The sequence below is a fragment of the Macaca fascicularis genome, chromosome X, assembly GCF_037993035.2.
Source record: "Macaca fascicularis isolate 582-1 chromosome X, T2T-MFA8v1.1".
Classification (NCBI taxonomy): Eukaryota; Metazoa; Chordata; class Mammalia; order Primates; family Cercopithecidae; genus Macaca; species Macaca fascicularis.
The window spans coordinates 9,359,187-9,374,844 of record NC_088395.1 but is presented as its reverse complement, the minus strand read 5'-3'; the positions used below and the strand labels follow the sequence as shown (position 1 = coordinate 9,374,844).

The 15,658-nt window shown below is 48.3% G+C and overlaps 1 protein-coding gene across 17 annotated transcripts in view; it reads right to left on the bottom strand.

Moving 5' to 3' along the window:
• The window catches only part of TBL1X (transducin beta like 1 X-linked), a 257,751-nt gene that overhangs the window by 27,793 nt on the left and 214,300 nt on the right, over positions 1-15,658 (bottom strand). For 14 of the 17 annotated variants that reach the window (XM_045383223.3, XM_045383228.3, XM_065537840.2 and 11 more), the window contains 2 exons: positions 7,584-7,729; positions 3,520-3,754 (listed from right to left, as the gene is read on the bottom strand). In XM_045383223.3, coding sequence (XP_045239158.1) covers positions 3,520-3,754; positions 7,584-7,729 — 381 coding nt within the window. The remainder of the gene's footprint in view (positions 1-3,519; positions 3,755-7,583; positions 7,730-15,658) is intronic. The other 3 variants (XM_074029344.1, XM_074029343.1, XM_065537848.2) reach the window with 1 other exon arrangement.

The window sequence follows — 15,658 nt, the reverse complement described above, 5'->3', positions numbered from 1 at the left end:
CTGATGATCCCTTTTCTTTTCTTTCTTTTTTTTGAGATGGAATCTTGCTCTGTTGCCCAGGCTGGAGTGCAGTGGCGCAATCTCGGCTCACTGCAACCTCCACCTCCCAGGTTCAAGCAATTCTCATGCCTCAGCCTCTCAAGCAGCTGGGATTACAGGCACCCGCCACCACACCTGGCTAATTTTTGTATTTTTAGTAGAGGCGGGGTTTCACCATGTTGCCAGGGTTGGTCTCAAACTCCTGGCCTCAAGTGATCCACCTACCCCAGTCTCCCAAAATGCTGGATTACAGGTGTGAGCCACCGCGCCCGGCCTACCTCTGATGATTCTAGCGAAATCGTGGTTTTAGTGCAATTTAGTAAATATTTTAGGTTTCTTTATATTTTGACAGTCTCTAAATTTCATTGAGGAATAAAAACAATTTGCTAAGTGCAGGGGCTCACACCCAAAATCCCAGTGCCTCAGGAGGCTGAGGAGGGAGGATTGCTTGAGACCAGGAGTTCAACAGCAGCCTGGGCAACATAGCAAGACCCCATCTCTATTGAAAAAACAAAAAAACAAAAAAAAAATTAGCCAGGCATGGTGGTACACACCTGTAGTCCCAGCTACTCAGGAGGCTGAGGTGGGAGTATCCCTTGAGCCCATAAGGTTGAGGCTGTGTGAGCTATGATTGTGCCACTGCACACGCACACCAGCCTGGGTGATAGTTACTCTTTATAACTGGGGCCAGCTAACTACAGCCCATGATCCAAACCTAGTCCCTGGCTGCTTCTGCATAAATAAAGTGTGACTGGCACACAGCCGCTCCACATGTTTTCAAATTGCCTATGGCATGGCTACTGTTATGGGCCAAACTATGTCCCCCTAAAATTCATATCTTGAAGCCCCAATTTCCAGGACCTCAGAATGTGGCTGTATTTGGAGATAGGGCTTTCGAAAAGGTGAGCAGGGTAAAAGGAGGTCACAGGGGTGGGCCCTAACCCAATGGGACTGGTGTCCTTATGAGAAGAGGAGATCAGGACACAGACACAACCAGGGGAACGAGCAGGTGAAGACATGGAGAGAAGACAGTCTCTACACGCCAAGAGAGGCCTTGCGAAGTAACCAGCCCTGCCCACACCTTGATCTCAGTCCTCCAGCCTCCAGAACTGTGAGAGCAAATTCTTAAGCTGCCTGGTGTGTGGCCTTTTGTTATGGCAGCCTGAGCGGACTCTCACAGCGGCTTTTGCACTATGACAGACTTCAGCAGCCGTGACACAGACTGCATGACCCTCAAAGCCTGGAACATTTACTGTCTGTCCCTGTAAAGAAAGTTTGCTAGCCCCTGGTTTATACTCCCGAGAAAGCAGCAATATAGCCTGATCATCAAACAATTAGCTACGGTTAACAATTTCACAATACGGAGAAACGGTGAGGAATTGAGCACGCTTCGTCATATGTCTTTCATAAAGGTGCTTTGGTAGAAAACCTGGGAAACAGAAGCAATGTGATATTAGGTTACCTGTCACTAAGTAAGGAGTGCTGTTTATGTAAAAAATAAAATGCCTGGTGGTCCTGCTTGGCTCGAGAAGCCTGATACAAAAGATTCAAACAACAATGGGACTCTTCAATGTTGGTGTTTCTTCCACGCTCTTAAAGTGCCATCTGGCTGGAAGAGAGGAGAAACATCTTTCTGTGTGTGGCAGATCCACTGTCCCTGGCAATGGCAAGAGGGAAGCTGGCAACTTAGCCAGCCACGCAGTGGCTGGGGGCCTGGTAACTCCAGGCAGGCATGGCAGCCAGTATTTTCACTCTTATCAAAATGCGGCTTTCCAACGCTCCTGTCTCCACAGATTGGGCTGTGGGTCAGGCACGAGATGTGGGGTATGAGAACGGGGTTGGGGTGGCTGTTCCAAAATTTCAACCAGGGTGAACTGGTCATATGCACAGAGAAGGGGGGCCAGACTCTTCTTTTCCTGCCCCACAATTGTGGGACCTTATCAATAAAAGGCTGGTGACAGGTTTTTTTCCTTTTACCTGAGGCAGGTGGCCTTTCCGTCGCCCTATTGCACTAGAAACGTTATTAACAATCTGTGAACCTTCCATTAAATGCTGGATCTGATTCTCCAGGGAATTTGTTAGCTGGTGCCTGTGGATGGTAACTTGTCACAGGGCTTGGCTTGGGCTGCAGCCTCATCAGAGGCATCCGGCTGGCTCTCTACACACCAGGAAGTTGTGCAGCCAAGACATACCAGGTTTAAGACACCAGCATCATAGTCAGCTCGATTTCAAATAAGGAGGAACATACACACATACACTACACCATGCACAGGCACGTACGCACGCACACACATGCACGCACGCATGCACACACAGGCACATGCACATACACTACACCATGCACAGGTACAGGTGCGTGCACACACGCATACACACAAATGCGCGCACACACACGCACACGCACGCATGCACACACACTCACATGCACACACGTGCACACGCATGCGTACACACACGCACAGGCATATACACATGCAGATATACACATGTACAACATACATATGCACACACGCATACCCGTGCATGCGAGTACACGCGCACACACGGTGCGCCATGCACGGTGCATATGCTTGCTCTGAACTTGCGCCCTGAAGTGGTGTCCCTACGGGTGTATAGAGCAGTAGGTCTAAGTGGAGCAAATTTTCTGGGTAGAAATTTGGGCGCTCTGTCTGACTTGCCACATACTCATGGGCAATCACCTAACAGGGACTGATGTCCTGGGGTTTTGCAAAGACCAAATAAGCTAGCCAGGCGCGGTGGCTCAAGCCTGTAATCCCAGCACTTTGGGAGGCCGAGACGGGCGGATCACAAGGTCAGGAGATCGAGACCATCCTGGCTAACATGGTGAAACCCCGTCTCTACTAAAAAAACACAAAAAAACTAGCTGGGTGAGGTGGCAGGCACCTGTAGTCCCAGCTATTCGGGAGGCTGAGGCAGGAGAATGGCGTAAACCCAGGAGGCGGAGCTTGCAGTGAGCCAAGATCCGGCCACTGCACTCCAGCCTGGGCGACAGAGCGAGACTCCATCTCAAAAAAAAAAAAAAGAAAAAAAGACCGAATAAGCCTATGTCTAGTGTCTGGGGCCCGGTGCCCTTGGCAGGAACCGCAAGCTCAATAATTATACCACAATTTGGCCAAAACCCCTCAGCATGGAAAGTTGGAGGCTGAGACTAAATATGTCCATGAATGAAACGCTGTTGTTTATCATGGGCAATAATCATGTGTTACACAAGAGTTCTCAGATCAGCAACGCAGCACCATTTCCTAAAGTTGAAGATGATGGTAAAGAAGGTCAGGTCCAAGGGCTGTGATGGAAAAAATGGAATGGGAAGTTCTTCTGGTCAGATCGTAAGCAAACACTAGAGAGCAGCTTCTGAGACATTTATAGCAGGCAGGATTTTAAGAAGGCATTCGGATTTGCCCAAGAAGAAAACAATGAACCCAGAGAGGCCCACGGAACTCCCAGAGCCCCTGCACTCACTGACTGAATGTGCTCTGTTCTCTTCCCCATTCACCGTGGCCTCTCTGTTCTTCGATGGATTTTGCTGGGAAACGCTGGCTGAGGTCGTGGCGGCAGCAGCCGCTGCCGCCGCACTGGCTTGCTGCTGAGCGAGCTTCTCTCGGAATGCCTGCTGCCGCGTCTGCACCACGTCAGGCATCACAGCATCTATCAGTGACAGGGACTCTATGGGGCGGCCGTCGAACACTGTGCCATCCTGGGGAAGCAAGCCAAGGTACAGCTGTCAGCTCACGTGGGTGAGGGCTCTGGGAAAGGACTCTGCTCTCTGGGCAGGAGAAGCGCAGGGAAGTGGGGCATAAACAGCTGGCTCCCAGCAACCAGGGCGCCACGGGGGAAGCAGCATGGACCTGGAGCCTGGAAGCCTGGGGTGAAGGGATCCCATGGTGGGCAGGGGGGCAGGGAAGGGGACATGACAAACTGTTGGTAAGAACTAAGTGTGACAGTTGTTCTGAGTGTCAAACCCAACTGGGACACTGAGGACAAAAAGGCCATTTATTCTTGACAAAAAGTGCTATCCCTGATGGCATGATTCTCAATGTGGGGGGAGGGAGTGGTGACTGTGACTCCTTGCGGGGCATTAGGCAACATCTGGAGACTTTTTTGGCTGTTACAACTAAGGGAGGAGAGGTGCTCCTGGCATCTGGTGGGTGGAACCCAGGGATGCTGCTCAACATCCAACAGTGCCCGGGATGGCCCCACCACAGAGAAACATGCAGCCCCAAATACTGAGTGCCGCGGTGGAGAAGCCCTGCCCAGGTGCTATCGCGAGTGTGCAAAATCTCTGCAGATGACCATCCATTATATGGGAGGATGACGCTTCAGAAGCAGGGCCCAAATGAGATGCCCACAGCATTTAGGCCTGGATTCTGGGTCCCTCTGTCCATGGGATTTAATAAAATAAGCACTTGCTGCAACCTGAAATGACTCCTTGGGTTCAGAGTTAGACTAACTAGAGCCGGGACACAATTGACATCATTTTGTTTTGATTCACGTTTTTTTGACCATCCTTTGATTCTCTGATTTCCATTTACCACGAGAAACTTTCCATACACGTTTACAAATACAGCAGGAGGTTCTTTCCTTGTGAAGCATGCCAAATATTCAAATCAGGTGAACCTCAATACACCTTGGGGGTGTATCTGGATGTGCAAACACGTTTATATGCTCTGAACCTGAATTACTTCAGAAATGAGGAAGAACTGAAAGGCTCAGGTTTCAGCTGAAGAGTAACTAAATGAAACATCACTCCAGATGATTTCTGATTACAAGACAATATTCAAAATAAAAAAACCAATACAACCTATGTAAAGAACTAGCTGCATCACCACCTCAGGCACTCTTGGCCCTTGATTCTGGCCATGGGGTGGGCAATGGTGACTGATGGGTCCAGATGCTCCCACACCCCCTTCCTCCTTCATATGTTCACACCCAAACGAACAAGCACATGACAAAACATAGTAACTGTCCAAGGTAGTAACAACATGTCCTCATTTAAACTCCGCGGGCACACTGTCTCTTTTTTCCCTTGGAGACAGAGTCTCGCTCTGTCATTCAGGCTGAAGTGCAGGGGCACAGTCATGGCTCACTGCAGCCTCAAACTCCTGGATCAAACTGATCTTCCTGCCTTAGCCTCCTGAGTAGCTGGGATTACAAGCATGTGCCACTGCACCTGGCTAATTTTTTTTTTTTTTGTAGAGATAGGGTCTCATTATATTGGCCAGGCAGGTCTAGAACTTCTGGCGTCAGGCAACCCTCCCGCCTTGGCCTCCCAAAGTGCTGGGATTACAGATGTGAGCTACCGCCCCTGGCGTGTCTCACTTTTTAATGATTAGAAACCATTGTGATGAATGCGACGGTTTTTCATTAGCCCCTAGAGTGCTAGAATCTGGAGTACCAAGGAAAGGAAACGAAGGCTTCTCAACAGATGAAAGGTAGAAGGCAATGAGCACAGAAAAACAGAGTCACAGCCGCCTTGAGATCCGAGGGCTGGCTGGACCTTGGGGACAAGTCCTCTTAGACACACACGTGTGTGTGTGTTTTGCAGTGAAGACACTAGACAGGGCCAGAAGGAGTCAGCGGAAGATCCCGGGTACCCAGTGTGAAGGGGTTTGCCAGGGAAAAAGGAGCACAAGAGAGGAAGAAACACCGGAATTTCTAAAGCCACAGCTTTGCGAAAAATGGCAGGCAAAAGTGCAAGAAAGAAAACAGGGACTGTGCACAGTGGCTCTCGCCTGTACTCCCAGCACTTTGGGAGGCCAAGGCGGGAGGATCGCTTGAGCCCAGGAGTTCAAGACCAGCAAGACATCATCTCTACAAAAAATAAAATTATCTGGATGTGGTGGTGTGTGCCTATAAGTCCCAGCTGCTCAGGAGGCTAAGGCAGGAGGATCTTTTGAGCCAGGAGGTTGAGGCTGCAGTGAGCTATAACCGGACCACTGTACTGCCACCTGGGTGACAGAGAGAGACCCTGTCTCAAAAAAAAAAAAAAAAAAAAAAGGAAAAGAAAAAGAAAACAGGATATATTACTTTGTGATTTTCTAAAAGAGTTATTTAAAAGCTAAAGAGAAACCAGTGTAACCTGCTGTGAAGGAGAAGGGTTTGTAAGGGCAAGACCAGTTCCCAGAAAGATGGGACAAAGGGAATCCTGGAAGAACGTGACTGCCAGGTGGGATGGATCACTGTACATTATGGAAAATTCAGTAGAATCACACGCCTGGGTCAGAGTAGGAGAAAGGGGGCTGAGGGAGGAAGCTGCAGGGGATTGAGAAATCAGGAACCGGGACTGTCTGTGGGCCCAGTGCTTTGGGAGGCTGAGGCAGGAGGATCACTTGAGCCCAGGAGGTTGAGGCTGCGGTAAGCCATGATTGTGCCACTGCACCCTAGCCTGGGCAACACTGTGAGACTCGGTCTCTAAAAATAAAATAGGGACTCAGGTGAAGGTGGCAAGAAAGTTTGTGGATCCCATTATTCCCCAGAAGTCATGAGGATCTTCACTGTAGAATCATGAGACCAGAATAGGAGGGGACAAGAGAGGGTGAGGTGTGTGGTTTAAAACCAAAACTGGTATAAAATTGGCACAACTGCTCACTGTGGACTAATCTAAAAAGTGGGAGGGGTTCCAAGCCAAGTGCACAATTTTAATGTGCGTTTATTTTTCCATCCTCCTACCCCATCTGCTCTACAATGAGCCCAGTAATGAAAGCATCCCTTGAGATCCTCGTTAACACAAGAGCCATCACCTCTCTGCCCTGACGCAGCCTCTGGTGATGCCCTCTGTTGGGTTCCACTGAAATACAGATTCCACCTGACCATGTGTGGGGCCCCTCTCTAACCAACCTGCTCCAGGAAATCAAGAAGAGAGAGCAAGTCTGTGTCAGTGCAAGGCAAACGTCCACTCCGAAGCCCAGAGCAGCTGAAGATGTGCGGCATCTTTTTCGGATGTGGCAGTGTAAGTGTTTACATCAGTTAACAGCCAGTGATTCTACATTTAAGTCAAAAACACGGAGCCATGTGGGAGGGGCACTGGAAGCTTGCTGCTGTGTATCCACACAGCCGGTATGAACACAAGGTGGGAAAAAACCCAACTTCCTTTCTTCTTCTTATCTCTAAAATTAATTTTAGAGATAGAGTCTCACTGTGTTGCCCAGGCTGGAGTGTACTGGCGCAATTATGGCTCACTGCAGCCTCAACCTCTCAGGCTTGAGTGATCTGATCCTCTCACCTCAGCCTCCCGAGAGCTGGGGCTACAGGTGCATACAATCACACCGGGCTAATTTTAAAAATTTTTTTTTTGTAGAAATGCTGTTTTACCATGTTGTCCAGGCTGGTCTCAAACTCCTGGGATCAAGCAGACTTCCTGCCTCGGCCTCCCAAAGTCCTGGGATTACAGGAATGAGCCACTGCACCCTGCCGCGGAATTAATCCCAAATGCCTGAGGGAAATGCATGTTAGCTTCCAATGTGTTCCAAGCTCTTGTAGCTTCCCAGGGCTCTGCTGTTTGGGGGCCGGGCCCAGCAGCTACGTACCTCGTTGATACTGATCTCGGCCTCTACATACTGCAGGCCCTTCTGGAGAATGGAGATGAGGGCGGCCGGTGGCACCAGCGTCCCATTGATGTTGGACTGGCTGATGTGGCTCTCAATCCCAAATGTGAAAGCCGAGTGGGAAAAACCTGCAGCAAGAGGGGAAAGCCGAGGTTGAGTGAGACCCGAATTGAAGGAGGGAGGAGGTGCAGCCATTGAGATCTGAAGGTGGCCCGCGGACTTCAAACACACTTAATTTGCAGGGACAGACACGGCTGTAGAATGCCCAGGAATGCTTCTGATTCAGGTTCAGTAAGGTGGGAAAGGGCAGGGAGAGAGGGAGGGACTTCAGACCCAGGAAGACCAGGATTGGTATGTGATGAAACAAGGACCTCTAATGGTAAAACCGTTTCAGTGTTATTAAGAACAAAGCAGAACAGACAATAGTTTGCCCTGCATGCCCCAGTTGGACATTTCTGTTACTGAAATTCGGCTCCAGGCTCCCCGCAAACTCCGTGGTTCATAAGACTCTGCAGAAGTTCACACTGAAGCCTCTCTGTGTCACCCCCTGAAAGCACACAGGGTACCTTTCTTCAGCCCAAGATGAGGGAAGAGCAAACGCTGACCCTGAGTGCTCCCGGCACGCGGGGCAAGTGTATCACAACCCAACAACTGAAGATGGAGAAGAGGCCGCTCTGGACTGACTGGTGTGGCACCGAGTCATTTTCTCAAAACACTGGGAATTTTCTCTTTGCTAATAGATGCTGGCTCTTTTCCTCTCCTCCCCCAGTGCATCTCTTTCATCGCCGCTCTAGGAAGCTGCTGATCAATGATGCTTGGCAATTTAAAAGTGTTTTCAGATCAGCTTTGGATGAAGGCTCTTGAATGAAGCTGTTGGGAAGGGGGTCAGGACTGAATACACAGAAAGCCACGTCTTGCTCTTGCGGATGGCGCCTGCTTCAAGGAAAGAAGGCAATGACGGTGGGCGTCTATGTGGAGGTCTGGGGATGATGAGGAAGCTGCGACAGCCCTTCATCAAGGAGAGAGAGAGGGAGGTAGCATCCTACTGCCAGCAAGCCTAGGCTGCTGCAGGGAGCTTCCTAAAACAGGCAACCCCGCCCGGCAGGGCTGGGTCACTTTGATTGGCGCAGAGGCGGCCTGGGGGTGCACAGGAGCTTGAAATCCTTGGGAGGTGGAGGTCATGGGGGGATCTTGTGTGAGGAACATGAACCCCCAGTGCTCGGCTCCCTGGCAACAGGTGCGGTGAACACCAAGGCATTCCCATGGTGTGGCTTTCAACTCCCACACTGTTTGCCTCTTCCATGGATGAGGCAAATGAGCAGGAAGCAGGGAGTTCGGAACGCAGCCACTCTGCCTCGCTGGTTAGGCCACTCTGCAGGCTGAGAATCTGCTTAGCCCAGGAGGCAGGACTGTCAGCCTTGCTGGACAAGTGCTCCTCTTCCGCCGTTTTTCATTCAGCCAATGGGGGGCATTGGCAGCCGGCTTCCCTCTGCTTCCATATCAGCGCCCTTCTTCTGCCTCTCCTTATCCAAATGCAAACTGACCTTGCAATAAACAAATCGCTCACCAGATGGGAATGTTCCTCCAGGAGAGGAGCTCTGCGCTGTGCTCTCCTTGCTGCTTTCTGACACTTCACTTTTCTCTGTCTACTCTCCCACCTCCTCAATCCACCCTCTGTTCTGTCCCCATCGCCAGGTTGTAAAGAATATATCAAATGTGTAGTTGAGATTTATCTAACAGGTAATAGGGTAGCTGCTATTAATTTTACAATCAATTGCACAGCGCCTTGCATATTTTTTTACAAAACTATAACCGCCTACATTAGGTTGCAAAGGAGCCCTTTCCAGTTTCCCCTACCCCCAAGGGTTCCTCCATCCCTGTATTTTTGGAGGATATAAGCCAAGGCTGTTTACAACAACCTTACCTTTTCCTTTAACTTCTTTTCTCTCTATCCACCTTCCTTTTCCCCTACACACTCCTACCAAAATGAAGCAACCCACCCTTGGATTCACCAACGTCTCTATTCTCCGCCATGCTATATAGAGTTTTACCTGCAAGCTTTTATCACTGAGGTCTTTGGCAAAGTGTGGAAGGGAAAAACCCCAGTCAATGGATAAAGCAGGACCTCACTGCATTCTTGGCTTGACGATCCACTACATGGAATCTTCCTTATCTATTCTGGGCCACAGTGATTCCTCTCTCATAGACATCATGACTCTCACGGCTGATGGGGGCCACTCACGTGGCTCCTACTCAATGGCTTTAAGCCTCTCAGCATCATTCTGTCACTGCCCCTTTCCCCTTGATGAATCAGGTCTCTGAGATCTTTTGAGGGTAACTGACAGGCTCCTGTTGCTCAGTTTGTAGGGGTGGGGCTGAGATCTAAGCCTAGGCAGCCAGAAACCACTCTTAGCCACCATGAAACAGTGTCTAGAAACATCTACTGAATGCACCAGAATGCAGCATTAGGTGCTGATGACGGCTCCTGACAAGCAAACCTCATGGCTGATGGAGCAATTGTGGAAGGAAAGTCTCACGCTCCTGGGATATTTCACTCATCCACTCTCACTCATTCATTCCTGCAAGCAGCACTGGGCCACAGAACTGATACCTGCAGTCACATGCTCTGTGAAACAGAGCCGATTCTCACCACATTACCATCTTCAACCAAACCTGGGCGCTCTGTCCACTACCTCAGTCTTTGTAGCAGCTCTTTGGAGTTGGTACTGTTTTTGTTTCACACATAAGGACAAACATTGGAGACATCAGGTAACCCGCCCAAGGATCATGTGATATGACGCCGAACTAAACTGTGAACTGTAGACTATGTGACTCCGAGATTCCGCTTTTTACTTTACACTCCAAGACCCACCCACAGGCACAGGAACCAAAATTATTGAATTCCCTGCATGGACACAGACTCCATTTCCACCTGGCTGCTCAGCTAGGCCACTGGCAGCTCTGAACAGCAGCCAACTTGAGTGCAGCTCAGGCAACTCACAAAGAACGGTGTGCAAAGCTCAGTCTAACCCACGGCGAGAGCGTGCCCTTGATTTCTCTCTCATCTGGGTTTTTAATGTTCAGTACATGATTTGGCTGCATAACTTTCTCTCTCTACATGTTTATGCTCTCCAACATAGATTTCATTTCTAGATCATACGGAGAACAGTATTCACATTCAATTAAGTCTTCTTGGAACAAAGAGATGAACCAGTAAAGATGGACGAAGGCTGTGGCGCCTGAGACTTCTGCAAAGAGTTGAAAGTTGTCTGCTGAAAGGAATATCCTATGCAGATGCACAATGACAAACACGCAGGATAAAGTTCTACAGGGGACTTTGAAGGTCTTTCATCAGCTTGGGTCCTCTTTTGGAAAGGGTAGGTTGTCATGACTGGAAATTAGGCACCTTCATACAGACCTGGGAGATGTGCATTCCATGCCATGGTTAACAGAAGTCCTCCTATTTGCTGAAATTTTCACTAGCTGCATTTCTTTGAATGGATCTCTACATGGCCTCTAGAGCAATGGTTTTCAGTCCATTTGCTTGCAAGATTTTCTTACTGATTTCTGGCCATGTGGTCTCATGAAGGCAAGCAGGAGGGCTGGATGGAGAAAATGTCAGCAGCAGGCAGGATGGCTGGGTTCTCTCCTCGTTCTGCCACTGGGTGCCTGGCCCATGTCGCCTCATTTGGCTGGGCTTGCCATTTCCTCTTCTGTGGTGTAGGGATAAAATGCACTTTGAGGTGCTGATAAGACACATAGATGGGACAGCAGCCAGACTCCCCACACATTTGATGGAGAGACGACCACAGTGAGTGGAAAGGTTGCTGTCCCAGCTTTCCTTGTTGGAACAATAAGGATGTCAGATGAAATGGCCACTAGGATTATTTGCTAGTTCTGATATTCATTCTGGGACAGGAAGATGCCTGCTACATTCTGAATGTTTGTGTCTCCCCTAGATTTGTATGTGGGAGACAAATCCCCAACGTGACAGTATTAAGAGGTGGGGCCTTCAGGAAGCAATTAAATCATGAGGGCTCCACCCTCGTGAATGGGATCAGTGCCCCTATAAAAGAGCCTCAAAGCAAGCTTCCTTGCCCCTTCCACCATGTGAAGACACAGAAGGAGCCATCCATAAGAAACAGGACCTCACTGGACACCAAATCTGCTGGCGTCTTGATCTTGGACTTCCCAGCCTCCAGAACTGTGAGCAATATACTTTGGTTGTGTATAAATTACCCAGACTAAGGTATTGGTTACAGCCCATACAAACTAAGACAATGCCCAAGGACTATGTAATAGAGGCTGCTTGACCACTTCCTCTTAGGCCACAGTTGCTGGAACCAGGTACCAGGGTACTGCGGAAGGTGATGCCTGCCTCCATGCCTGCCAGCATCTCACCCCTCACACTTGGACTCCAGGGCTAATGGGCGCATTCATTTGCAGTCTGCCAGAGTGGTGAGACTTCGGTGCCTTGTGCCTCCTCTGCTTTCCTGCGTCTCTGAACACATCTCTTCTGCCCAACAAGACATCCATAGGAGCAAAGACCAGAATGTCAATGACAAACAAAGCACCAAGGACTGCCCCTGTGGCAGATGCAGAAGTAGTTAAAGGGCAGGAGAATAAAGGGCTTGGTGGTACCTTGATGAAAGATCGTGTGAGGGTGATGGGTTAGTGACCTTGGTGTCACCAGTAGGCTAGCCTAGAGACATTCCTGAAGACACTAGGCTTGGCACCTACTTAGGAGGCGTATCCCTGATGAATCTCTTGACAGCAGGGTTTCTCAACCACAGCATGGCTGACTTTGAGGCTGGCTCATTCTTTGCTGTGGTGGACACAGTCCCATGCATTGTACGATGTTGAGCAGCACCCCCGCCTCTACCCACTAGATGCCAATAGCACACTCCCATTGTAACAACCAAAAATGTTTCTAGATATTGTCCCATCAACCCCACCACGGTTGGGGAATTGACACCCTGAGAGGCCACTACCCCCAGCTCTACCCTCCTTACATTTCTGCTTGGTTCTTGCTTGTTGCTATTGAAAAGCAAGCCACCCTCTGCATGCAATTGGTCATAGACCTTAGATAACACACAGTAACAGAGCATAATCAGATGAGATAAAATTATTCCCAGGGAGAAAAAATGAATATAATCATGATAAACTGAAAGGCTTACACAAAGGACGACATTTTATAAAGGATGGTAGGATCTTCCGTGTGAAGTCCTGTCCATTTGGAATAAAAGCTGTAATAGTCTCACAAGAGAGGAAAGAGTCTGTATAAGAATTTGTCTCATCTAACTAGGCAACATAAACAGATTTAAAACAAACCAAGTGCATGTATTGTGTTTCTTGCAATTATGACACTGCTAAACCACACCCTTCACAAATGACTTCACAAACCATCTGAGGTATATAGCGAACTACTATGCCCAGCTAATGTTGGCCTGATTCATCAGCAAAATCTGCTAAGTTATCAGTCACTGGCCTTCAGAAATACCGCTTATTTGGCAGAGAAAAGTAGAATTTAATACTCAGGCAGCTGTGGGGTTGGTTTTGCATCTTCAGCTAAAACAAATACCAAGGGTATCAATTTGTAGCATTAAAACTGTAATTTTTATTAAGTATTTAACAGATTTACACACTTGTAATACTGACAGCTATCCAAAGCTGATGGGCACCATCTGCTATCTGTGCATTGTCTAGATCATGGGTTTGCAAACTGAGGCCCACAGACCAAGTCTGGCTCACTGCCAGTGTGTGTCATTAAAGTTTTATTGAGATACAACCACACCCATGAGTCGATGTGTTGTCTATGGCTATTTGCACGCCACAATGGGAAGAGTTGAGTAGGTGCAACAGAGACCACATGGCTCACAAAGCTGAGGATATTTACTATCTGCTCCTCTACAGGAAAAGTGTGCTGACCTGATTTTATATACAGTTGATGCTCCATATCCGATAGTTTGGTGTTCACCAATTCAACCAACTACAGATCAAAAATATCCAGGAAAAAACCCAAAAATACAATAATAATACAAATAAAAAACCAATGCAATAAAACAAACGCAGTATTTACACTGTCTTAGGTATTATAAGTAATATAGAGCTAATTGAAAGTTTACAGGAGGATGTGCATAGATTATATGTAACCACTATGCCATTTTGTATCAGGGACTTGAGTATCTATGGATTTTGGTATTAAAGGAGGTCCTGGAACCGATCCCCCATGAATACCCAGGGATGACTGTATGCATATAGTACCAGTAAGTCAATGTCATGGCCTCCCAGATGCCCTGCCTCTGTCCTCTCCGTACCTCTGCTATACACCTGTCTTCTCTTTGCCACCGCTCTGGTCCTGGGACCTCATCCTCTCTCAGCCCTTTGCTCAGCTCTCCCCTTCTAATATGCCCGACAATAACAGCAGTAACAATGATAGCTGGTGTTTAGTGAGCGTTTTCTTGGTGTCAGGCAATAGCACGCAAGCTTTGCATGTGCTGCCCAATGCAACACAAAACCACTGCAGTAACTTCCCTGATCACCATAAGCCACCTATTGCTTTCCTTTTCCAAAGCAGTCGAGGGCCAGCAGGCCTAGACGAGCTCCCTCACCTCAGCATGGCCTTCCAAGCCTCTGGTACCCTGTTCTAAAGCCATGCCAGCTCTCACCATGCTCCAATCATATGCCTGCCTTCCCATAGGATGACTTCGCTCATTTTGGTCTCTTGATCTGGACCAGTAGTTCTCCAGTGAGGCTGTTTTTTGTCCCCAAGAAGAAGACACCTGGCAATGTCTGGGTGGGTGGGTGTCTACGTGCTACAAGCAACATGCAGGTGGAGGCCAAGGATGTGGTTAAACATCCTGCCATCCACAAGGCAGTCTACCATGTCAAAAAATGATCCAGCCCCAGCTGGGCGCAGTGGCTCATGCCTGTAATCCGAGCACTTAGAGAGGCTAAGGAGGGTGGATTATTTGAGACCAGGAGACTATCCTGGCCAACATGGTACCCCCCCATCTCTACTAAAAACAAAACTTAGCTGGGCAGGTGGTACATGCCTGTGGTTCCAGCTACTTGGGAGGTGGAGGGAGAATCTCTTGAACCTGGGAGGCAGAGGTTGCAGTGAGCCAAGATCATGATACTGCACTCCAGCCTGGGCAACAGAGTTAAGACTCTGTTAAAAAAAAAAAAAAGATCCATCCCCAAATTTCAAAATGCAAGGGCAGGAAACTCTGCTTTAGAATTCCCTTATCCACCCCTGCCAAGCTTCTCAGTGATTATGGCTGCAGCCAGGCCTCCCTTCCCCACAGCAGCCTTCCTCGTGCTCTCTGCAGATGTGACTGCCCTCTTCTCCAAGCTCCCTTAGGACTCCTCCCCATCCTTGTGTCTTATCATGGTGCTGTGTGCTACGTCCTACATTTCCCATGCATCTCCTGGCTTCTGAAAAGACTGACGCCCTTTGAAGGCAGGAAACCTGTTGTAATTCACTTTGTAACACACAGACCACTCCTCCTTAGTACTGCTGACAAGACTGATGATGAATGGCTCAGAGAAACTGCTCAACTGATGTCAATGAAGGGTGATAAAAAACTGAATAAAACTAAGTCCTCAATACTTTTAGAATACAGAATTTAGAAGAAAAAGGACAAGAATTGATTTAGGCCCAACAGCAAATGAAAAAAAAACTGAGTTTTTTGACAAAGAGGACTGTCATACAAATGATAGTCTCTAAACACCAAAGAAGGCTCTTGACCGTACATATACCCGATTAAAAACTATTACACTACTCAAGAATAACAGTAACAATAATAAAGGTAATGACATTGGGTGCTTACTTGGAGTCCTTTATATGAATTAAATCATAGAGACTTGGCAATAATCTATGAGTCAGTCCAAATAAATCTATATTACAGATGAAGAAATTGAGTCATGGAGTAGTAAAGTGATTTCCATGAGGGTACCCAGATAGCAAGTGGCCCTCTGACTCCTGACTCCACACTCTTAACCCATATACCGCACACTACCAAAATGTGGAAACCTCTGGTTTAAAATATCATCCT